This window comes from Podarcis pityusensis (assembly GCF_964106645.2).
Source record: "Podarcis pityusensis genome assembly, chromosome: 7".
In the NCBI taxonomy this organism is placed as follows: domain Eukaryota; kingdom Metazoa; phylum Chordata; class Lepidosauria; order Squamata; family Lacertidae; genus Podarcis; species Podarcis pityusensis.
The window spans coordinates 23,672,594-23,697,850 of NC_138031.1; the positions used below are offsets into that span (position 1 = coordinate 23,672,594).

A 25,257-nucleotide genomic window follows, 5' to 3' on the forward strand; every position below is an offset into this window, starting at 1 on the left:
TATTGTAAGCTATATGCCGTATTGTTATACTTTTATGAAAGTGCAAATTAGAAATACTTCATTAAATAAAAATAAATAACTAAACGCTCAGCTGAAGAGTGGGAATGAAATCCTGCTCAAACCCTTGCAGAGAGCTGATTCGAAGTCTTCATTCATCAGCTGATGAATTGAGACTTCAGTCCTGCTGGGTACTGTTTCGGAATCAGTGTGGGGCTGTTTGAAAGCCCTTTTGCAAATATCCCTTCATTGCTATTTAAAAGTCTGGCTTTCAGAGATTCAAAAAGCAGCATGGAGCTGTTTCCGAAAGGGCTTTCAAACAGCCCTGTGCTGCGCTTTGAAGTCTTGACAACCAGGGCTTCAAAGTGAAGTATCACTTTGATACTTGATACCCATCATCCCTGACCACTGGTCCTGTTAGCTAGGGATGATGGGAGTTGTAGTCCCAAAACATCTGGAGGGCCGAGTTTGCCTATGCCTGCATTAGATGACTGACAGGTAGGTGGGCCCAAGCACCTGTCATATTTGGCCTGCCAGAGTTGGGAAGATAAGGATCTGGTCCACCAGCCAGAAAATGTCCCTGCTCTAACATGTATTCAGCTCACCCTGCATTTCAAATAAGGCATGCATGATTAACTGCAACATCACAAAAAAGAGGACAATATACTCCACCAATTTGAATGTGGTGATTTACATATAGAGATGCAAATTTAGAAATGATTACTGTAATTCAAATAGGAATGTGCTCTATCTCACTCTGAGGGGGGAGACTTGTGACTTGTGTTGCTGCTCAGTCTGCTGTCCTGGTGTTGCTAACTGTCAGTGGGCAACTTTAAAGCTCCTGCTCTCCTTTTTAAATTTCTCTTTATTCTTAAATCAGTCTTGGACGGGACAGCTGTCAAACAGAAGATGCATTCAATTAGACTGCTGTTTCAGAGCTTTTGGCAGGTGAACGAGAGGGAGCTCTGTGCCAGTGGGGGGGCAGGTATGGCTAGCAGGGTGGAGCAGAGGTCCACTTCTCCCCATTCTAATCTCCCCAGACCATCACAATGTGGGGTATGGATTCCTCTGAAATCCAGTGATTTTCAAATTATATCTTTGGATCTCAAGCTGTCTCCACTGCTGCCAAATTATGACTTGCCCCCTCTTCCACCATGGCTTCACCATTTCATAAAGTCCTGCCAGACTGCTGGAGTTAGGATTGCTCCCTTAGTCTGTAAGCAAATCTGTTTATTGACTACATGGCATATAATACCTGAAGTAAAAGATAATTTACAAAGGTTTTTATGTGTGTGTGTATGTGTGTTAGTGTCTGGACCGAGAGCAGGCTATTGCGTGGATTAAGAAGGAAAGATTCCCATCGTTTTTAGAGAGCGACTGTTACTTTGAATACAGGTACTGGAACTTCTAATTGGAACGCAGGTTTTTAAAGCTGTACATTTCTCTTGAACAAATATGATAATAATTCTCAGATACTTTTGGCCTAGCTTATATAAGTTTAATGACTTATGTGGATAATGAAACTGATGCTATTTTTATGGCCTCTCATTCTGTAATTTTTACAGGCAGTCCTAATTTATCGCCTGTACACGATGTTCCACATTTAATCATTACCGAGCTTTATTGGTATGCAAGTGTTTAATCAATAGATCTATCCCACAGCATTCCCATTGTGGCTCATTTTGCCTGATCTGCTCCGTATATCTCTGTGCCTTTCTTTAAAACACAAATTGCAACTGCATCTGAGTCAGAGATGGGGAACCTGTAGTCCTCCAGATGTTATTTGATTGCAGCTTCCATCTTCACTGATGTCGTCTGGGGCTGATGAATGTTAAGAACGTGAGAAGATGCTGCTGGATCAAGGCAAAGGACCATCTAGTCCATCATCCTGTTTTCACAGTGGACACCCAGATGCCTATGCAAGAAGGATATGAACACAGCAGCATCCTCCCCTCCTGTAGTTTCCAGCAACGGGCATTTAGAGGCATACTCTGGAATCTAGCAATTTATGGCAGGCTGCAGGTTTCCCCGTCCCTGATCTAAGAGGTGTAGACATAATCTGGGGAGGGAGGCTGCTGTAGCTCAGCAGTAGAGCATGTGTTCTATCATGCAGAAAGTCCCAGCTTCAGACTCTGGCATCTCCAAGTAAGACTGGAGAAGACTCCTGTCTGAATCCCTGCAGAGCTGCTATCAGTCAATGTTGGTAGGACTGAGCTAGCTGGACCAGTAGTCTGACTTACTATAAGGCAGCTTCCTTAACCATGGTTAAGAGAAGCAGGAGTGTACCATTGGGTCATGGGCTTCCTCCCTCAGCCTCCTTCATTTTGTGGCAGATCCTCTTTGCATGGTTTACTGATGCTTAATTGTTACGTCTGCACCAAAGTTAACCATTGTGGGCAGAGGCTGCTCCTAATTTGAAACCAAATTCAAATTCAGGTTTCAAAGCTTAATTAAGTGCTAACCCTGTTTAGTCTTAATCCCTGGGGTGATTCAAGGTTTGGATGGTTTAGCAGCACCCGATCATTGACATTCTGCTTTAAGCTCCAAGAGGAATAGCAACTCTGATCCCAGACTTTAGAAATCCAGATAACATTCTGCACCCAGGTGGGCACTCCTCCTTTCTCCTCCTCCAAATGTGTGTGGGGTGGTGGTGGTGGTATTTGTACCATCGTGGGGAGACATTAAATACTCTCACCCATGATCATGATTCCCCCAGTTGCATTGTGGTGGTGGTCTGTGGAGGGAGAAGAAGAAATGGATATAAAGGAAAGGGTCGGATTAAAGTGATAGAGACTGATTCCAGGCTATTTTGCAGGTGGTTTTCAGTTGCATACCTGCAAATTCAGATTGCACAATTAAAGTTGATTTGTCACTCTTCTGCAGCAAACCCATTCCCCACCAACACCGTTTGTGGTCAGGAAAATAGCAGGAAAATGTACTGCAAAGTTGGAATATCAATTGCTTGATGAGATGTCATATACCTCCCTGCAAACAAAGGAAATGAATGCTCAGTAAACACTGAATGTAATATAACTTCCTTTCAAACACTCTGCAAACAAATCAGTCTGAATGCTGAACAAACAGGTCTTCTGGAAGTGACCCAAGTTGTTTCCTAGGGAAGAGCGATGGACTATAGGGAAGGAAATGGGTAGAGCAATATCTGTACAGGCCGAAATCAGCCCCAGAACCTACTCAATAGTTGTGTTGAGGAAATTGCAGAACTGCTCCACTGTATTAAAAAGTTGGATTTTCTGAGCTGTTGTGGGGCGGGAGGGAAAATATGGAAGTCGAGGGGTGTTTTGTTCATGACATGCAGACGCTCTTTTGAAAAGAGAAAAGAGCAAACAAAATGTAGCTGTTCTATGGGAAATGCCCAGTGTGGAAGGAGCCCTGATTAACTCTGGTAGGGAGATGGCAAGGACATTTGTCCAAGAGACAGAAAGCACTGGTGAAGGAGCCCCACCACCAACTCCCCCTTCTCCAGACCTTCTTCTCCGTTAAGGTATTGGGAGCGACACATCTATATGAACTCAGAGTGTTTTCATACACGAAGCTTAAATTGGCTTTGGCTTTGATTTAAAACAGGCAGTAATATGAATACAGAACCTACAAGGCAGATGATGAGCAATTGTGTGCACTTACTAGGGGCAGCAATGCCTCTAACCTACTATTTTCTCGGGGGGGGGGGGAATCTAGCCACTGTTTGTTTAGTTGTTTAAAAATATTTCTATACTGCCCTTCAGCAGAGCTTCCAGGGTAGTTTACAAAAACACAGTCTGTAGCCCGGGGCGTCAAGAAAACTATAGAGGAAATGGAAGTGATTGATGGCAGAAAATACATATATTTGTTTTACAATAAGTACAAGGAGATCAAGGCAAACAGAACAGCTGCTTCCATGTGGTTTGGCGTTGGTTCTGCCCGCCTTGATTTCTAAAGCTGTTTTTAGTGTGGAGGAGCTGTTATTTTTAATGTTTTTACTTGTTTTAATTTATTGGATTTGTTTTATTTTGCTTTGAACATCTCCATTGAAGGGGGAGAGTGGGTTGTCCCAATTTTATTGTAAATAAGATAAAAAATAATTAATTGCTACAGTTTAGTGCTCCAAAGATTTCTAAATGGGGACTCTGGCAGGCAGGGTCCGAGTGCCTGACTCAGTGCATCATCAGCAGGGCAGCTAACAAGCAGAGGGAAGCATAGGCCTGTACTCTGGCACTACAGCTCCAGCAGAGGACTGGAGGATGTACTGCAGCTTTCAGCCCAGGGGGGATCAGGTGACATGAGCCAATGGGGTTCCAGCTGGCCATACATACTGACTGATCCTGGTTTAGTCTGTGCTACCTGTAATTTTGTTTGTAAACCAATTAGAGCCCAGATGGAATCTGCCAACTTGTAATCTGTCTATCTCCAGAATGACCTGAGGCTAATGTCATGCTGTATTTACAGGGTATCCTTCTGTCACTTTTAACAACTTCCCAGAGATGCAAATTAATGTGCATCTGCTGCTTTTCCAGCCCAGCAACCCTCCATGTCCTTGCACCTAAGACCTCTTCTTCTTAGTCTGCGATAGTGAAAAACAATATCCCCTGCTTTCCCCAGCAGATAGGAGGAATGAGCAACCGGGCAGTAGACTGAAATGAGCATTGGGGAAGGAGTTCTCTGGGTTGCATCCTGACAAGGCTATTTGCTAAAGTACCCTTCAAAATGCTTTAAACCTGGAATAGGATTAAAGGATAAGAGCGGTAGATTCATAAAGTGTCTTCCAACATTTTGGCTTCTTTAAGAGAACAGTATTGCTGCTGCTAAAACCGGTTAGAGAATCTAAGTGACCGTATGATATTTGTCACCTCGCTGTAGGTTAGCTAAGCTGATATCGCAGGTGGAGTGGAGCAGAACTGGTGTCAATGTTGTTATAGATAAAACGTATTATCCTTGGTTCACCAAAAGCCTACCACCTTCAGAAACCTCTGAAGAGAATGAAAATGACTTAATTATGAGAAAGTTCTACGTCTCTCTTGGCCAGGTAAAATAGATGCCGTGTGACTTAAACAGGTCCAAGATAGCTTTTTTTTCTGTTTACAGCTGTATCTCTTCTTGAGTTCACATGAAATTTGGCTAAGACTTTGGACCACAGGTTGATTATCTGTGTCTTACTATGTTGCATTTATTGATTTTAGAATTGTGTAATCTATTGAGAGCCGGTGTGGTGTAGTGGTTAAGAGCAGTAGTCTCGTAATCTGGGGAACCGGGTTCGCGTCTCTGCTCCTCCACATGCAGCTGCTGGGTGACCTTGGGCCAGTCACACTTCTCTGAAGTCTCTCAGCCCCACTCACCTCACAGAGTGTTTGTTGTGGGGGAGGAAGGGAAAGGAGAATGTTAGCCGCTTTGAGACTCCTGAAGGGGAGTGAAAGGCAGGATATCAAATCCAAACTCTTCTTCTTCTATTTGATCCCCCCCCCCTTTAAAAATAGTTTTATTTGCTGATTATTTGTCATTTGTATTGTTCTGTTCCTTATTTTAGAGTCTTTGACTTTGGTTCCACCCGCACTCTACATTTAAAGCAGTATTATAACCACTTTAAACCATTGTGATTTCTCCAAAAAAATCCTGAGAAGTGTAGTTTGTTAAAGGTGCTGAGAGGTGTTCCCCGCACTGGGCTACAGTTCTCTGAGTAGTTTAACAATCAATCCCTCCTCCTAGGGAACTCTTGGAATTTCAACTCTGTCAGGGGAATGTAACTAGATTATGTTTTCTCACCATTGCGATGCTGGAAAAGCATGAACGTTTTCTAGCCGCGATGATGATAAAGGCACAAGATCTATGGAAGGCTACAATTGTGTCATGCCTAATGCAGATTTAAGGACATAGAACTGAATGCCCTTCACTGGTACATATACAACATGCTGGGGTACAGTTAAGAAGATGAGTACAAATATTCAGGTCCCTTTCATCACAATTCAGATCTATGTATTTTTGTCAGATAGACATCTCAGGCGTGTTATTTATTGCAACCTGTTGCTATCAGTGATCACTTTCTGTATGGTTTAATTGGCGTACACTGCATATACATGATTTTAACTGCTTAAACATTCACATACAGTGATACCTTGGTTTACGAACTTATTCCGTTCCGGAAGTTCGTTGTTAAACTGAAACCGTTCTTAAACTGAGGCATGCTTTCCCTAATGAGGCCTCCCACCGCTGGTGCTCTTCCACCATTCAGATTCCATTCTTAGACCAAGGTAAAGTTCACAAACTGGGACACTACTTCTGGGTTTGCAGAGTTCATAAACCGAATCGTTTGTAAACAGGACTGTTCTTAAACCGAGGTACCACTGTATTGTGTTGTGTTATCGGGCTCTACAATGTGTCATCTCAGCTTTATAGACCTCTGCTTTGATTATTCACACAAGTGTCAAAGGAATGAAGATTTTGCAAATCTGTTCCTCTTTTTGAACCTATAAAGGTTTGCACTGAAATAAACTTAAACCACTGAATGTTCTGTTTTATAGGCTACTGTCACCCAGACACGGGATTGGTTTACTTTAGCCAAGCTAAGTCAGCGCATGATTACTACGGATTCTTTTACTCATCCAGTGGCATCTTCCCACGTTCATTTTTCTCCTTGGCCTTCAGAGTCATCTTCTTCAATCCTAGGTAATGTCATCAACATAGATAAGTATTAAGCAAAACATGCAGCCGCACTCAGGTGAACTTCCCCATCCCCCAGGCATTAGCAACTGGGAGGGGGGATGCGGAGAGTCAAAAGATACCATAGTCTTAAAAAATAGACTGCTGCACATCCTGAGTTTCTGGTAGTAAATTGGACACCACTATGATCGTGACCATATAGGGCATCATCCTATCCATGCATCTCTATGGTGAGAATCATATAATACCAAAAGTTTCAATAAGAATTGTATATCCTTGGAATTTATCTGCATTCCTGACTACATAGGAAGCTGTCATACTATTTGTCCACCTAACCTGATATCCACTGTGACCGGCAGCCTCTCTGCTAGGTATCAGATAAGAGACCTTTCTCATCTCTTGCTACTTGTTGCTTTTTAAACTGGGAAGGTTGGGGCATATCTGGGATCTTCTGCATGTTGCAGCTAGGGATGGAAGGAGCTGTCCATTTTTGTTTTCTCCATTTTCCATTTTTCCAGTATTAAGTTCAGTCTTCCACATTTGTGAATTTCTCTTAAAGAAAGTTCGCATGAAAACTCATCAGCATTTTAATGCAATTTTCTCCTAATAAATACATTTTTCTATGCACTTTTGACTATTGTGCACATTTTTGCAAGCGGTTTCTCCTAATATAATGCATTTTGTATGTTATTTTCACTAATGTCATTTTTTTGTGCTCACTTCCACCTAATATGAGCATTTTTGCAAATGTCGTTTGGTTGGAGAATTGCTTTGCAATTTCGAAGGGTACTTGTGTTTGGTTTCCATATTGTCTTGGAAACAGTGAGTTTGAATGATCTGGTTTTAAATGCTTGCTGAATCAAATTTCTCTCAGTTCCCTATATACCATTAAGCTATGGTCCCTCCTGTATGGTTGAGCTGCTCCATATGGAACATTTTTACTTTGGTAAAGGGTTGATATGTCTTTAAAGTCATATTTGATCCCCTTTGTAAGACATGGTGTTAACATTCTATTTCTTAATTCTTTCTTCCCTGTCTTCTCTACAGAGCCAGTGTGGTGTAGTGGTTAAGAGCGGTAGTCTCGTAATCTGGGGAACCGGGTTCGCGTCTCCGCTCCTCCACATGCAGCTGCTGGGTGACCTTGGGCCAGTCACACTTCTCTGAAGTCTCTCAGCCCCACTCACCTCACAGAGTGTTTGTTGTGGGGGAGGAAGGGAAAGGAGAATGTTAGCCGCTTTGAGACTCCTGAAGGGGAGTGAAAGGCGGGATATCAAATCCAAACTCTTCTTCTTCTTCTTCTACACGCCCCCCCCCAGCCCACAAATTGCTTTAGATTATGGGTTAGTGACGCACTCAGGGATGGGAACTGATACAAAAATAAGATGTTGGGTAATCACTATTACTCCTCCAGAGCCTTTGGGATTCTTTGAGCAGGGCTAAATATGTACACTGTCAGTGTCTGACACTTTTATTGGAGCCATGACAGAAGACTAGCATTGGCTGAAAATCAAAATGCCTTTAGGCTACTGTGGTCAATAGCGCCTTGGATGCATATCGGATCCTGTCAAAACCCTGCAGATCACCATTTGTTAATTAATGCCTGTTTGCGTATTTATGTTTGCCTGTTTTTATTTGCAGCACAACCCTATACACGCTTACTCAGAATTAAGTTGCTCTGTCTTCAGTGGGACTAGCTTATAAGAAAGTGTGCAGAGGATTGCAGCTTTTAAGATCTATATTGGGTGGGGAACAGGATCTGGCCAAGGAGCCAGATTCTTATCTCCCCACCGCCATGGGTCAAGTTTGACAGGTGGGTGAGGCCACTCACCTGTCACTTCACCTGATGTCAGAATGATGTGTTTTGCCCTTCCGTAATGCCACTCCTGGGGCTAGTATAAACCAATCATAATAAAAACCAATACAGGTGGCAACCATTTTGCGTGGGGGTTCTGTTCCACCCCCCCATTCCACCCCCAATCCTCCCTCTTCCAGGTCCAAAAGGACCCACGTATCAGTGGTTGCGCATCCATTGAACTCTCCTAAAATGGCCGCCACCCGTAGTTCAAAAACATGCACTGGTTAACAGCAGCAGAACAGTTAAAACAAACAGCAATGACAACACAGCTTCCCAAAAGTGGAAGTGGAACCAGCTGAAGCAATATTTATTTATCTGGAACACTTCTGTACTGCCCTCAGCAAAAACGGTTCCCAAGACAGTTTACAAACAAAACATAAAAACAATAAAAATCTCAAGAATAGAACAGAATAAGATAGCATCACAATAAAACCCATCAATTGAAAGCAGAAGTTCAAAGAAGTTCAAATGCAGAACTTAAAAACCAGAAACAGCCTGGGAAAATAAGGTTGCAATCCTATGTGGGATTTACTTGGGAGTAAATCCCACCGAACTCAATGGGGCTTCACTTTCAAGTCGACATGTAGAGGCTTGTGCTGTAAAAATGACTTTGTTTGGTGCTGCCAGATGAAACTCCTTGCAGAGGGAGTTCCATAAGCAGACCTCCAGTACAAAGGCTGGTCTTCTCAGATGCGGCGTGTAGGGATGTAAAAAGACATTGTTTTCCATTCCACCCCATACCTGTTGCATGCAGCGTTGGTTTCGTTCTGCTACAGTTTGGATTCTGCAGGGTCTGATATCCAGCTCACTGTTTGCTGTTGCCAAATTTGATTACAGAATTCATTACCTTATTATTACACGATTTCAGCGGGGGTAGGGAACGAAAACATAATGACAGAGTGAAAAAATAAAAACTGTGAACTGCAGACTGGGGGAAAAATGGTGATAGCAAATACCAATCGTATTGCCTGCCTGATTTCCTTTCCTGTTTGTAGACAGACACTTGAACGTATGCAGTTTCCGGTACTATTTCTTATCTCAGTGGAATTGTCTGACATTTATAGTGGTCTGACTCATCTCAGAAGGGGAGAGCATCTGAGATTATCTTGAAGCCTAGGCAGGTCAAGGTGGGGGAACTTAGCAAACACTTCCAGTTTCCACTGGTGTCATCTACCTCCCCTTTAACAAAATGCTTAGTATGGAAAGAGTGAGCTAGCACATGGAAGAGATTATCTTTGGGACATCAAAACATACAGTCAAACCTCTTGTTCCAAATTTAATTGGGTTGTTAAATGGGGGTAGAGGAGGAATCAGAAAGTACCATCAAAAGAAACAAAACCAGTCTACTGTCTAAATAATCTTACAATAAAAAACTTCCACCTCACAGGAATTCCAAGAAGAGGAAAAGGGGTCTGAAGGGCTGGCAAAAAATAATAGGAATATAAGATATATCAAGTCAAAGGCCAATCTAGTCTTTTATCCTGTTCTCACCGTGGGCAGGTTTTAGATGTCCGTCAGTTCAAATAACTGAGTGGAAATACCAAGGTGGATGCTAAGAGTTTTGAGATTCACCTTGTGATTGTTTTAATGTTTAATTTCCATTGCTTTAGATTTCAGAGGAGTACAAGGGATGCCTAGTGTTTCATCCACCATTCTCCATGCTGTTGCCCTTGGAGGTAAGTGGCATTTATCGTGTAGGAGCCTTCTTTGCATATAGACCTGGGATAAAGCAGAAATGGAGAAAAAGGAGGTGCCATGCTCCCCACTTCCCTGAGTGTGAGGAATTTTGAGAGGAAAGTGGCTTGTAGCATCAGACCCCTAGCAATGGTGGAATATTACCGAATACTCAAAAACATTTGTGTGTGTGTAATAGATGGCTTCTTTTTAATGAAGAAGAAAGCCAGAGTGATGTAATAGTTAGTGTGGTGGACTAGGACCTGGGGGACGAGGGATCAAACCCTAAACCAGCCATGAATGACCTTGGGCCTGTTGCAGTATATCAGCCTGACTTCTCTTGGAGAGTTATTCTAAGGATGAAATGAGAAGGGGGGGAAGCCATGCATGCCGCGTTCAGTTCTTTGGATAAACTGGGGGATATAAATACAATAAAAATAATAAATAAAAACTTATACAGAAGGAGCAGAGGGTAAGCAAGCAGGCAAACAGAAAGGCATTGCAGCACTAGTTTCCAAGCAATATTGGCCCCTCACACCAGTGTCTTAAGCAAGCTGTTTGGGATTGCCAGAAACTTCATGGCAATCTGTTTGAGGAACTTCAGCATTGTGACTCTCTTTTGTGCACACGTAGGCGCTGAGGGGGAAAACAACAACATCCCAGGTAAGTGAGAGGTGGCACAAATTCTAGTGGCTTGCGGTAGCCCCAAAATCCAGAAATAACAATTCTATTCATGATCAAGTGCTAGGTTATACAAAGACCTGGGGCGGGGGGCTTTGCAAAACTGACCTTCTCTCTCTCTTTTTTACAAAACACAGTAAAAGTAATAATACAAATAATGCAAATGAATGCAGAAGTAGAAAAATAAAATAAAAGACAGATACAATGGGGAGAAAAACCTGAAAGCAATTGAGAATGCAATACAGCATTCAACTATTGCATATTAAAAAAAGGGGTGGTGGTGAGTCAGTTAAGTTCTCAATAAAGCCTTTTGTTTTTAATGCAGAACCGGAAACCAGGATGAGGAAGAAGCGCACCCAATCTGGTACATCACTTCTTCAGAGGGTAGTAGCTAGAAGAAGCATAGATGAGGGCCACTCTGTGTCTCTTCCTGATACTCCTTCAAGCACTGTCTTAAGAGCATACGTAGGGCAGGACTGGGATCATGCCCTCCAAGCAGCAAAGAGCAAGGAACTTGACCAACCACCCATGTATTTTCAAACAGTAGATGAGTTTTCATTAGCCTATGCTCAGTATATACTTAGAAGCTCTGTAGCACAGATTACTGGGCAGCCGCCCATAGTCAACCCGACTGCTATCGACTTTGACAGAACGTCTAGAGTGTTTATAGTTGAGATATCAAACATTCAACCTTTCATGGAGCCACTCGAACCAAAACCTCCACTTCCTGCGGATGATATACCAGATAAGGGGAGCGAAATAAGCGCTAGTACGAAATCTGAAAAGGATAACACTGAAACCAGGGCTGCCTGGTGTCTTAGCCACAAGACTTATGATATTGGCAACAGGCATGAATTCGAAAGGTTCAAGAGGTTCATCAAAGGAACTTTGGGAGAAAGGTACTTGCGGCTTTGGATGGACATTGAAAGACTAAAGGTTCTGCGGGATCCTAAAAGACAGAGAAGGTATTTCCCTTATTTCCTGTTGTGAATATTTATAACTTGAGCCTTTCGGCTGTTCCAAAAGAGGCTGGGGATGTTGAATCAGTTTATCCAGTCTTCGTCAGCCTGGTACCCTCTGGATGGGGCTATACTCAATTGCCCATCATGCTTGTGCTGGTTGGGGCTGATGGGAGTTGGAGTCCAACCAGCTTAGGAAGGCACCAGATTAACGAAGACTGGATTTAGTTAGCACCTAAGAAGATCAGTGGAAGAATTATTTTTGAGTTAGTAGTAAACATCCTAGCTAATACACATCTTGTTTGTTTGATTGATTGGTCCCTATGTCATGACGGGCTATAGCTCCAGCCATCCCCATGATCGGTCATGCTGACTGTGTGTAGCTAATGGGAATTGGGGGTCCAACAACATCTATAAAGTTGCAGGTTCCCCAGCACTGCCCTATACTGAACTATTTGAAACACCTAATTTTTTATTTTCTTTTGGGGAAGAGAACTATTCTATCTTCTGCTGTGTGGAATTTTATCTGAAAATATAGTTAGCTTCTTCTCAGTTGTTAGCTGCAGTGCGTTTGTGCATATTCTGTGTGAATGTTTTCCTTCATTCAAGACAGCTTGATAAAATGAAAAAAACCTACTTAGTGAGCAATGGAGATTATTTCCTTACCACTGAAGTTTTGATAAAGCTAAACCTGATTGATGGAGACCAGTGGAACATGTATAACTTAAGACGTGCTCAACCTGAAGTAGTGAAACCTTTGCTTCTTTACTGGTAAGAGGATGAAAATCAAAGCCATTCAATCAAATCCTGTTTTGTCTCAACACTTTGTGGGGAGTTGAGGGGAGGAAAGATAAAATTATGCCTCTAAACGTTTGCTACATCAGCAGCTAAATGCTGAACATGGGAAGAACCAAACTGCTTTCTCTTAAGATGTCATGGTCTGTTGGCTTGAAATTATACAAGTATTTTATGCTCCTTTTAATGGGGTGATGCTATATATTGCTGCTTCATTGGTGGCTTTTGATGCACTGATTTTTGTTATTCATACATTTTTATGCAAGCTGCCTTGTGACTTTCACCCTCAAAGGTAGCCTAAAAGTTAACGAGCGAGTGAAGATTCTTGCTTGTTGTTATTACTGTTAGGAAGGGGGCTGTACATAGATGTAGATATATGGTATGTCAATGTTTATATGATTTTCCTCCTTTTCTATTCTATTTTAAAATGTCTCAGTTTCTGCAGCAGGACATATTTCCTGTCATCCTTCCCCTTTTTTTGCTACCACTGCCAGTTGGGGGCAACAAGAGGAATGGGTCAAGGGCTCTCTCTGACACAAAGAGAAACAAAAGGCAGTATTGTTTCTCTTTGTTCACCTGAGCCCACTTACAGTGTCCATCTAACTACTTGTTTCTTTATATCCTCTCCAGGGGTCCCCGGTTTTGTGTTATCCATACAGGAGCCACACAGGCTGCCAGCACCAAACTGAAAATCTGGCATTCTCGGCAACAGAAGCCACGTATGGATGTGGATCCGTTCCCACAGATGGTATCACTCTTGCCACTGAGAGCTAAATCTTGCATGCCAAAAATAGCACAGCCCCAGGTACTGCTACTGTCACTCTTGGGCTTTCATCCATAATATATGATGCCTGTACCAGGTGGTGAAGAGGGCAGAACCCCATTATATAACTTGATCTGCAAGAACTGTGATAGTGGAGGCCTGGTCAAGAAAGACGGTGCTGTAACTCGTAACATGCTGGTGGGAAATGCAGCTAATGGGAAATTTGACTCAGCTAGTGGATCAAATGCAGCTCCCTTGGCCTACAAAAGCTGGCCCTGGAGCCATTACATTGTTTGGATGGTTTTATCAAGTAGATATATGGCATTCATAAGCCATGTGAGTTGGGTATGTGTACTTAAATGTGTCTTTTCAAGAGCTGTCCCTGCTACAGAACCACCAAACTGATCTTCAAAATTGTCCTGAATTGAAAAAGCAGTTCATGGTTTCGGTCTGATGCTGTAGTTACCTTTAGTACAAAGAATTTTTGGTTATTACAAAAGATTTTAATTTTTTTACTATATCTAGACTGTATCTATTGAAAACAGACATGCAGTAGATGGAACAGGACAAGTTAATTCTGAGAAGTTCTTTCTCTCTAGAGAGGAGAAACAGGATCATCACCACCACCAAAAGGAGCTACAGATCAGCAGATGCCTTCCAGACTGTTATCAGCAGTCCTGCCCCGGAGCCAAAGTGCTATTCAGGAAGCTCCTGCCCTCCTCTTGAGTTCAGTGGATGTTGACAAGAAGCGGTAAGCACTTAGATCTCCACATATAAAGTATTTTGCATGCACCATTTTGAATGTGTCTAATTGATGTGTGACTGCTGGCATGCGTGTCATCTTCAGCCCTATCAGGGGGCAGAACTGGGCGGGGGCGGAACGGACGTACGCATGACCGCCGACGCGTGCAGTGACCCAGAATGCAACAGCTGCGCAAACAGGGAGTTGCCTATATGCAAAAAGCGTTTATTCTTTTCATTCATAACATGTTCCACCACATTTTAGTTTCATTCATTGCCTGCTTATTCTTCCGCTGACAGCATCTTCGTTTAATATTTTGTCATAAGCACCTGTCGAAGACCCTTGCCTGGAAATGGTGAATGTGTCTTTTAATGTTCAGAGGCACCGAGAAAGGACACCATTTTGGTGGCTCTCATTCTCTTCCTTCACCAGCCCCACTGCCTGTCCTCCTCTACTTTACTATTGCCGGCAGGGCTCTAATTATGCCCCCCAACAAGTGTTGGGAAAGGGTTAGGCAAGTGTGGGGAACTTCTGTTCCTTCCAATGTAACTGGACTACAACTCCCATCATCCCTGGCTATTTTCCATTGGCCATATTTGCTGGGGCTGGTGGGAGCTGTAGTTCAGCAATATCTGGAGGGTCAAAGGTTCCCCACACCTGGGATGTAGGGCAAGAGCTGGAGGAGGAATAAGTTTGGAGGTACACTGTCTGCATCTTCTCTTTGCTTGGAACATTTAAAGGTAAGGACACTGTCTCTAGGAATAGAACTCAATAACCCTAACCGTGAACTCACTTATTTTATCTCCTTTGTAACACATGACATAGTCTCCAATGATCCTCAAGCATCTTTTGAACCTATTTCTTCTTCATGGGTCCAGGCCAGCAACAGCTGCTCATATGACAACAATTCCTGACAAAACAGATTATCTGATGCCAAAGCTGGATAGAAAATACACCTACGTGGAAATGATCCCTGTGAGTAGCATTTGGAATTCCTGGATCTGCTGAAAATGGTTTGGTGACCAAGTGTCTATGATACTGCCCTCCATACCAGAGTGGAGGTATGATTGCTTCTTGTTTGGGCTTACCCTGTGGTAGCCACCTCTTGAGTCCCCACCCTCTTGATAACATCAAATCTGGCTACAAAAGGCAAGAGGCAGCCTACTTTTTTCTTCAGACCGTGGTCTGAGGTCTGAATTGTATATTGTGCTGCATAAAACTCACCCCATAACTACCATGATCAGACAAGCTGCATAATGAATTTGTCACACTATAAGGGCTTCACTATAATGGACCACATGTGACCAGGCACAGCATTGACCACACAAATGAGTACACTTGCATATTATTTATGTTACATGCAAAATAAAAAGGAGAGAGGGAGAGATGGCATCAAACTGTGAAATATCTTATTTCCACAATTTCAAAACCTCCTTTTTATTTTGTTCTGTTTTGTTTTCCTTAGAAGTGAACCTGAGGCAAACCTTTTTACCATGCCTCGATTAAAAACTGGCAGAGCTACCAGCAGTCACATGAAGTTCCTACAGGGGCCAGAATTGTCCTATTGGCCATTTCTGTTTCAGGCCAAAACCTTGATGTTTAGGCACTACAAATGTAAACCAGTGCCAAGCTTGCTTAAGGGGCAAACTGCAGAAAACAAAGCCCCAACAGTTTTTTAAAAAAAGAAAAGAAATAATGAAAAGCAGTCTCAGAAAGTTGTCGTTTTGGCTTAGGAAGCTGTTGGGGAGCTTTAGGGATATTTAACCCTTCCCAACAAGTCATTTTCTCTTCCTTTTCCCTCCTGTCAACTTTCCCCCCCCCCACCCTACAAGCTCCCAGATGCATACTCAGTTAATTTCCCTGCTAAATGCATATTGAGAATCCCATAGGAGGGAAGACAGTTGATGTGATGCTACTTCCTTTTAACCAAATCTCACCCAAGATTTCCCAGATACTAGATGCCCCTAAGAGTTTGGATTTGATATCCCGCTTTATCACTACCCGAAGGAGTCTCAAAGCAGCTAACAATCTCCTTTCCCTTATTCCTCCAAAACAAACACTCTGTGAGGTGAGTGGGGCTGAGAGACTTCAAAGAAGTGTGACTAGGCCAAGGTCACCCAGCAGCTGCATGTGGAGGAGCGGAGACGTGAACCCGGTTCCCCAGATTACGAGTCTATTGCTCTTAACCACTACACCACACTGGCTCTCCACCACTAAGGACCCTGTCAGTCCTATCACAAAGCAGTAAAAACACACAAATGTTTAAGTCTGCAACATCCATTTCATTATTAGTATATATTTATGAAATGCCACCATGTTCCACAGTGCTTCACAGGCACACAGGGGAGGATTAAACTATTCTTTCCTAAAATTTGATAGTACGGCAAGAACTGAAGAATGAGAGAGGCAAGTGTTGCAATGTGTCACTATAGAGATAAAAGTACCACATTCAAGAAACTTGAGATTAGAAAACAGGTGAGACCATTCAGCTGGCTTATTTGGCTGCCGCTATTTAAATCTGAGACAGAATGAGGCTTTCATGCCTTGCTGAACTGTGCTTTCTGTGATCCTAGGGCACAACGACCGCAGCCGTTTCAGAACTGGGAAGTTCTGTAATGGAAAGAATGCTTCAGTCCCTTAACGTGGAGAGCAGATCAGGCTACATCTTTACTGAATTCTGTGAGAAGTCGGAAAATAAGGTATAAGGATTTTTTAAAATCAAGGTATTTTATTCTTACGATGGGCACTTTGCACCTTCTTCTTAGGAATATTCAGAAGCATTTTGGCCTCTCTCCAGCCCAGTGAAGATGGCTAGGCTAGAAAACACTGGCAACTCATTGAACTGAGCAGCTAAGGGTGGTTTTGAACCTCAGAGGCCCAGAGACACATTGGGTATTCTTATCGTGCCTAAATATTTATAATCTCCCTTTAAATAAGGTGATGATAGATTGGGCTGGGGATTGGGAAATAGCTGACTGGTAAAGGAAGATGCTAGAGAAGGTATTTCTAAATAGTCCCTGATTAAAAATATGGACAAATGTAGCTGCCTTATTTTGCTCCATCTAGGTTGGTATTGTCTACACAAGCCGTCCCCAATCCTGTGCCTTCCAGATGCTCTGCACTGTGACTCCCATCAGACCCAGCCAGCATGGCCAATGGTCATGGATGACAGGAGTTGTAGTCTGGAACTCATCTGGAAGGCATTGTGTTGGGGAAGTCTGGTCTACACTGACTATCAGTGGCTCTCCAAGGTCTCAGGCAGAGGTCTTTCCTGTCACTTGCTACCTGAGATGTCAGGGATCAACCACATTGCAGGATTTTAAAAGCAGGATGTATCCGTGGAGGACAGGTGAGAGAATCAAGCATTTGAAGTATCCCACCCACTCCAGTCCTCCAAACCCTATGTAGGATATTCTGTTTAGGGCAGACTGAATGTGAGTAAAGACAAGAGAATTGCCATCTGAGATGTTCTATCCTGAACTTGCTTACTTGGAAGTGTGCCCCATTGATTTCTGGGATCTTATTTTAAAGTAGGGGTCGGCAAATCTATCAATGTTGTTTTTTCTCGGTTTCATATTTTTCTAAACTTAACTTCAATTCTCCATGTTTCCACATCAGTTTGGGTTTTGTTTTTTTAAACCATTCATGAAAATTGTATTATACACCTTTTTATATGCAATTTACTCATTTTTACAAAGCAATTTTTTGTAGACCATTTTCATAAATATATGCATTCTTCTTCATGCTTTCCCCTAGCATAAGCATTTTTGTACGCATTTCTTGACCGGAGAACAGCATTGCAAAATTCAGATTGTAAATTCAGAAGGATATCTTTGTTTCAGCTCACATATTGTTTCAAAAAGAGCAAATAGGGTTTTGTCTTTGCATGAAAGCTGAATTGAATTTCTCCTTCATCCCTACTTCCAAGTAGGTGTGTTTTAAAATTTCATTCGAAAATTAGAATCTTAATGCACACCTGGGAATTAGGGCCTAACAACAGGGGACATAAAATGCATTGTCTATAGCGCTCTCTCTCTCTCTCTCTCTCTCTCTCTCTCTCTCTCTCTCTCTCTCTCTGTGTGTGTGTTTAATAGTAAGGCCAGAGTCTGTTTTGAATTGGAAACACAGCACAAATGGATGGGAGGTTGGACTTTTACCTCCAATTTACTTGGGGAAAGAATATTCCCCATTCTACAAATAGCAACAGGAAGATGCTCCCATTGGCACCAATGGAAGCTTTCTTTCATGTTGCTAATTGCTGCCCCAAGGAGTGATTTTTGTCTGCATTGTGGTGGGGAAGATAAATGTTAAACTTCTGTCTGGATGTTGTGATTCCAATTCAAAGCAGCCCCTGTGTTTACTATTAAGTAGAAATACCTCATACAATATTACCAGGTGATGCTTTTAACATTAAACGTAATCAAGCCCTAGACTCCACTGATATCAGTGGGACTTACCTATAGACCCTGAACAGGTTTATTTGGAAGTACTCTTCATTGTAGTCATTTGGATTTATTATCCAGTTAACAGACACAATTCAGAGAGTAGTGTTAACTTTTAATTCTTCAGAACATATATAATAATTAAGAATCAGAACCGCCCCGGGTGCCACGTATGAACTATGTAATATTGACTTTTATATATACTTTAATGATGTGTAATTCTTAAGATGATAATATGTTATGGTTGCTTGTTCATTATTCAGAAAAGGTTATAAATCAAATTTTTAAAAAGGGAAATAAATTAAAAACATAATTCAGCAAACTAGCAGACTTACTAAAATATTCTCTCTCATTTCACATACAGTGCAGACTTCATAGTCAAAATTTACATTTGTCTTGGCTCCGGCTGGCCAAAATCGTCAAACCTAAGTGTCAAAACTTGGGGCACTGATGCCTGTTGTAACATTTCAGAAAAAAATCCCTTGATTTTGTTTCAAAATGACAAGAGCCTCTGAGGTAATGGAGTTCATTAAGTGCTTTGTCCCTATGGAAATACTTGGCTCTGCGCAACAGCACCAAGTTTTAGTGAGGGGCGGATGAAAGGCGCATAATTAAAAAATGTAAGATGGTCAGGATAAAAACATTTCATGATCTCAGCAATTGCAGAAAAATGCTGTCCCAGCACAGTGTAAGTTTCAGATGTGCATTATGAACCGATGGCTTAATTCCATTCAAATGTGGGTTAATCTTCAAATGTTAACCACCACACTAACAATTTTAATAGCCAATTATTTGCAAGAGGATACAATAAAAGATAGAGCACGTATTGGAAATACATGTATTACAGTGGCAGCGCTTTTACGTGAGCTCTCCTTCTGCCAGCATGGAACACATGACTCAAGCTCTTTTCAATTAAGTGTGATTTATGGTGAACCCCAAGGAGCTGTGCAATCAACTAACCCTGGAAATGTAAACTTCTTCTTTTCTTTTTTGGAAAACTTCACAAAAATTGGGTAGCAATAACTTCTATTTCCCCCCTCCATCTGTAGCGGTGGAAGAACAGCACGTATTTTTGGTTTGACCTGCAGGATTATCACCAGCTTTTCTATCAAGAAACCATCCATCCTTTCAAAGTGGGCCAGCAAGCTCAAGTAAGTCATAAATATAGAGTAAGGCTGCTTCCAAGTATGTCTGTCCCCAAGGAAATTATTCTGGAGTCACTATCAGCAAAAGATGCTTTAAATGGTTTCTGTAGATGATCTAAACATTAGCTGGGCATGTTGTTTGCTCAGATATGTATCTGGGCTCCAGGCATTTTGTGTAATCCTTGTGCAGTCGCTGTGCTGCTTGTTATTTGGAAATAGCACACTCTTATATTTTTGCATCAATGAAAAGGTTAGAGTGGCTGAATAATAATATTATAATAATTTATTATTTATACCCCGCCCATCTGGCTGGATTTCCCCAGCAACGCTGGGTGGCTTCCAACAGAATATTAAACATTAAAAGCTTCCCTAAACAGGGCTGCCTTCAGATGTCTTCTAAAAGTCTGGTAGTTGTTTTTCTCTTGGACATCTGGTGAGAGGGCATTCCACAGGGCGGGTGCCACTACCGAGAAGGCCCTCTGCCTGGTTCCCTGTAACTTGGCTTCTCGCAGTGAGGGAACCGCCAGAAGGCCCTTGGCACTGGACCTCAGTGAACGATGGGAGTGGAGATGCTCCTTCAGGAATACTGGTTATTAGGTCCAACAAGACCTCCCCCATTTCTGTAGCACAGGCTTCACCAGTTAAATTTATGCCTTGGAAGTACGGACTTAGTTAGTCCCAGTTGAAATGGAGCCTCAGTAGCCATTACTTGCACCCATCATATTTTGAGTGAGAATGTTGTCAATCACAAGCACAGTAATTCAGAGGGGGTGGGGATCATGATTTAAACCAGCCTTCCCAAAAGCTTGGTCCCCTGTGTGGTTGAACTCCATGATCCTAGCCCCAGCCAGCATGCTGGTCATTGATCAAGAAATATGGGACAGATGAAGGTATCCAGTCGTGTCAATGCAAGTGTACCATGGTTTTCTTCTTTCTGTGCTCACTTCCATTTCTCACTTTCACGCCTCACTTCCATAATGTACTGTGCTTAACATGCAAGTGGTCTTGAGCCGTTTAAGGCTTTATAGGTCAACACCAGACATGATGCTGACTATTAACTTGGAACCTTCTGCATGCAAAGCAGGTGTTCTGTCACTGAACTACAACCCTAGTCTGCCTCTCTGAAGGAACATTCCATTTAGCCATCATGCTTTTTAATATTTTTTTTAATGTTGTGTAAGTTAGACCTGTTAACCTTAGTTCAAAGAAAGAAAGAAAGAAAGAAAGAAAGAGAAAGAAAGAGAGAAAGAAAGAAAGAAAGAAAGAAAGAAAGAAAGAAAGAAAGAAATTGTGTTAGTACAATTTCAATACTGCTTTAAACTTGGGCTTTTGGAGCATATGCCCGGCAGTGCATGAATATATGTTTAAGCTGTGACTTTCCTCTGACTCTTTTTCTCCTTCTTAATCTCATTTCCATGCTGGGCCTGGTGGTGACAGCAGAACATTGCACAAAGAGTGTAACTAGGAAATTGCAGAAAGCGATATCCGCATGATCATTAAAAGCAAATACATCAAAATGCAATATGTGAAACTGTTCCATTAGCATAACTAACAACCCAAATGTAACATAGCAAATCAACACATGTGCGGCAACATTTGGTATCATTCTTGAGTTTGCTTTTTATGGCAGCATGATCATATATATATATATAAATAACGCGATTGGAACGCAGATGAGTCTCAAGCTGCATCCAATCAAGAAAAGAGGCTGCTTTTGGTCACTGTGCTTTTCCAAACTCTGCCCTCACCATTGGCATGGAAATTAATATGCTTATTCTGATTATGCCCATGAACAGATGAGGGGAGATTTGAAAAGCATGTTGTGTTCTCTTTGCTTCTATTTCAAACATTTATTACTGCTCAGTGCTATGTGTATTCTGCGGTTTTCTGATGATACAGTAAATGACACTGGAGGCAGAATTCATCAATCTTGAGAATTCCCACTTCGCTGAGCAAGTTTCTACCTCAACTCTGTTCAAAGATAAGCTTGAAAATGGTTATCAGAAGTGGGCTTCAATGTTCTGCAAGCTTCTTAGCCCTCCCCTTGAAAAGCAGAAGCAGAATAAATTGTACAAACTAACCAAATGCATGCAAAGTAGCCCAATTCACATAAAATATATGTATACCAGCTCAAACTGGCATAGAATTTGGGTTACCTTGGTGTAGTTGGTATATATTTAATGGAGAGTATGCACAATCCTGTTTGTTATTATTTTAGTTTGAAAGCTGTAAACTAGAACAAATTATGTGACTTGTGCTCTGGAGATATCTTAAGAGACTGACTTAAATTATTTTTATTTTTATTTTATTTTTCCACGTACTGCCAACAGCTAACAACAATCAATAAAGATATCACAATACAATAATTACAATTAATATAAAAACCAGCATAGCAAAAAGTAAATAAATAAGGCACAGATAAAAGGTATGCACTGACTCTGCTGTGCTTCTAGTGCACGCTGAAAACCTGTGTGTTTATCCAGGCTTTTCTTGGCTATATTGGCAGTTACTGTGGTCACTGTGAATTTTACATTTTTGTGAATCGTGCATTATAGTTCCACAGTGCTTTTATTTTAGGCGTTTGTTGTCTCCACTTTAAAATTTTAAAATATAACCTGTATCAAAATATTGTAAAATGAAATAACCAAAAGCTCCAAAAAGCTATGTTAATAGTGATATCTGAAAGAGCCCACTGAAGCCAAACAATATTGACTATGAAAAGCAAGAAGTGCTGGGGCAAAGCATGCCAACCTGGAGGCTATGTATATAACTAGTTCTGGGTCAAGGTGAAGTACATGAGGACAGAACTTCCTGTAGATATGAGTGGGAGAAGGAAGCCAGTCTGAGCCTAGGAGTAAGCAGGGCTCCGTCTGCTGTACGTCAATAAAGCTAGTCATGTTTGAGTGTTCAGAGGATGTTTGCAAGAAAGGTAGCCCTGCTAGGCAACAACACAGAGGCCGATCCAGATTTTTAGGCATTATGCCACTCAAAAAGGGATGTTTGAGGAACTTGATTATCTGTGAACGCCTGTGCAAAACAATCTGATCCACACCTCATGTGTGGAATGAAACTTAGCTAATCCATCGGTTTTTGCACTTCTCTGAAAGTGGCAAAATAATTTGCAGTAGCTTAAAGGTATCAAACCACGCATGTAAATACATGCCTTGAGACCAAATCCACATTTAAATGCTTATTTTTAAAAGTGTTTAATTATGTATTTTAATACATTTTAAAGAAATGTAGAAATGGAATGGCATTTGCCTACAGAGGGAAAATGGCAATTTGTCGGCGTGGTTTGGATTCAGCTGATTGGTGGTTATAGCAAGCCCTTTTGAATATGTTGTCTGATTGGGACTGACATTGCTCCTTGGAAGCTGTCTCCTGATGTCATTATGCCATCGTGCTTGACAGGTGGGCGAACTTACCCACTTATGTCAGAGCCAAAAGGGATCTGGCCCACTGGCTGGATCAATTCCCCACTCCACCCCACTATAGAACAAGGAGAATCAGCCTGGTGCCCTCCACATGTTAAGGATGACAATGGCTGCTTTTTCTGCAACTGGCCATGTTGGCTGGGTCTGATGGGAGCTGGATTCCAACATCATGAAGGGTACTATATTGACTGCCCCTGCCATAAGCCCTATCTCACACACCTCCACGGAAAGCATTAAAGACTTTCTATTTGGTTTGGCTTTTGGTGGTCAGGGTTTTTTGTTTATAATTGGGCACAAGGTTTTATCCTATTGTTAAATGGATGCTTTGGTGCTGTAACTTTCCTTGAGCCCTATGAATGGGATTGATTTTCTTGTACAAGCGAATTGAATGCTTCACAGGGCTTGACATTGTAAAACTCATTCCTTCCTTCGAGGCCTGCATAGGACAACTTCTGCATGAACTGTGCCCAAAGCCTTTCATATGTGCTATGTGGGTGTGCTTATTATGCCACTGAAAATAAGCACTAAATTTGATTTTTAAAAAATATAAAAAGCATTTATAATTTCTTTGATTATTTCTGTTCAAGCTTTGTGATATATTAAAGAAACGACAGTGCATTCCAGGGGGTTTAGTGTGTGTGTGTGCACGCCACTGTATGCACAGCGAATGGAATGCACTGTGGTTATTTTGCTAAAAGTACATATAGTAAAGTGTAAAATGAATTGGAAAAGGAAAACGACAAACACATGTGGAAATCTGCTTGGGGCTGGAGGAAGAAATGCTATTTAGAGGTAGAAAAATGTAATGCTGTTATAGGAAATATGCTGCTGTTATGCCAGGGACAATTTTAGATGAAAAGAGCTATCACTGTTTTATGTACAGAAATTAAATTGCTTGAAAACAATGTTGACAACTTGAATTGTGTGTGTGTGTGTGTGTGTGCTCGCGAATATATCTCCTAACTTTTGGACATTTCATTATATTACGTGCTTAACTTTCTCATTTACTTCAAAGGGATTTAATACTTAATTCTGGTTCAACCAGGATACTTGGGAGTTTAGAAATAAAGACTTGAGGACAAGTTTTGTCTGTACTAAGCCAAGACAATGCCCAATTTACTTTCCTGGGGTCAGGGTTTTATACCTGAATGCTGACCTGATTTGGGAATAGAGGGAGGTGCTGGATAAATTTACTGCCTCCAGATTTTATCTTTATAAATAGTGTAAAGATGCAAACACTGAACACAGTCCACATCTGGAATTTGCTTTTATATTATTGAGAAATTATATAGAGGCAATATAAGGAAAGGCATTCTTCTTTTTACTGAAGAAAAAAAATCACTGAATAAATGAAGTCTGATATGCTGTTATATGTACTGTGACTTTTCTCTGAACTTTTCAGGTGTTTATAGATACCCCATTAAAACATTTTCCCCCATGTAATGGACGGTATCATACTCTAATTGTTCAGAGCCCTATTATGTATAAGGGGCATTTAGAAGTTTGACTACCCCAGAAAAAGTCTGGAAAGCACAGATGGAGTGGGAAATAAAGTGATCTTTAAAGGAGAATCTTCACCAATGAGAGTGAGAACAACATTGGCAATTGTTGCCATCATATGTTCAAACGTAGGTTTGCACCAGAAAAAGGCTGCATTATTAAACTGGAGATAAACTACATGGATTTTTTTTTGTGTGAGTTGAAATTGAAAGTTGTGTGGTAGAAATATGGTTACCTGAAGTAACCATATTACTTCATATTGTATCCCGTGATCACCTCTGGCTTTGTGTGGTGCTGCAACTCTTGTTGGACCATAGATGTCTGTGGGACCACAGAAATGAATGTGTATACCAGGGGAAGTGATGGAGAGGCATACCACCTTTTATGCATAGGTTGATTTTTGTTTTGTATGGCTTTGACGGTACTGTTTTAATCGCTTCTGCTTTTAACAGAAAAGTGGGATGCTAATGATGTCGATGATCCCTTAAAACAGGCTGGGAGACCATTTGGCCCTCCAGATGTTGATGGACTACAACTGCTATCATTCCTGACCATTGGTCTGTTGCTAATAGGGGTTGGAGGCCAACATGATCTGGAGGGTCACAGGTTCCCCAGCCCTGCC

General features: G+C 41.6%; 1 protein-coding gene across 1 annotated transcript in view; it reads left to right on the forward strand.

Moving 5' to 3' along the window:
- RGS22 (regulator of G protein signaling 22) overlaps positions 1-25,257 on the forward strand; it is a 78,665-nt gene that overhangs the window by 19,764 nt on the left and 33,644 nt on the right. Inside the window, exons 5-15 of the mRNA XM_081014347.1 lie at positions 1,307-1,392; positions 4,852-5,017; positions 6,507-6,651; positions 10,111-10,176; positions 11,181-11,820; positions 12,424-12,585; positions 13,240-13,414; positions 13,972-14,123; positions 14,993-15,089; positions 16,688-16,813; positions 19,606-19,707. Of these exons, the coding sequence (XP_080870473.1) occupies positions 1,307-1,392; positions 4,852-5,017; positions 6,507-6,651; positions 10,111-10,176; positions 11,181-11,820; positions 12,424-12,585; positions 13,240-13,414; positions 13,972-14,123; positions 14,993-15,089; positions 16,688-16,813; positions 19,606-19,707 (1,917 nt within the window). The remainder of the gene's footprint in view (positions 1-1,306; positions 1,393-4,851; positions 5,018-6,506; positions 6,652-10,110; positions 10,177-11,180; positions 11,821-12,423; positions 12,586-13,239; positions 13,415-13,971; positions 14,124-14,992; positions 15,090-16,687; positions 16,814-19,605; positions 19,708-25,257) is intronic.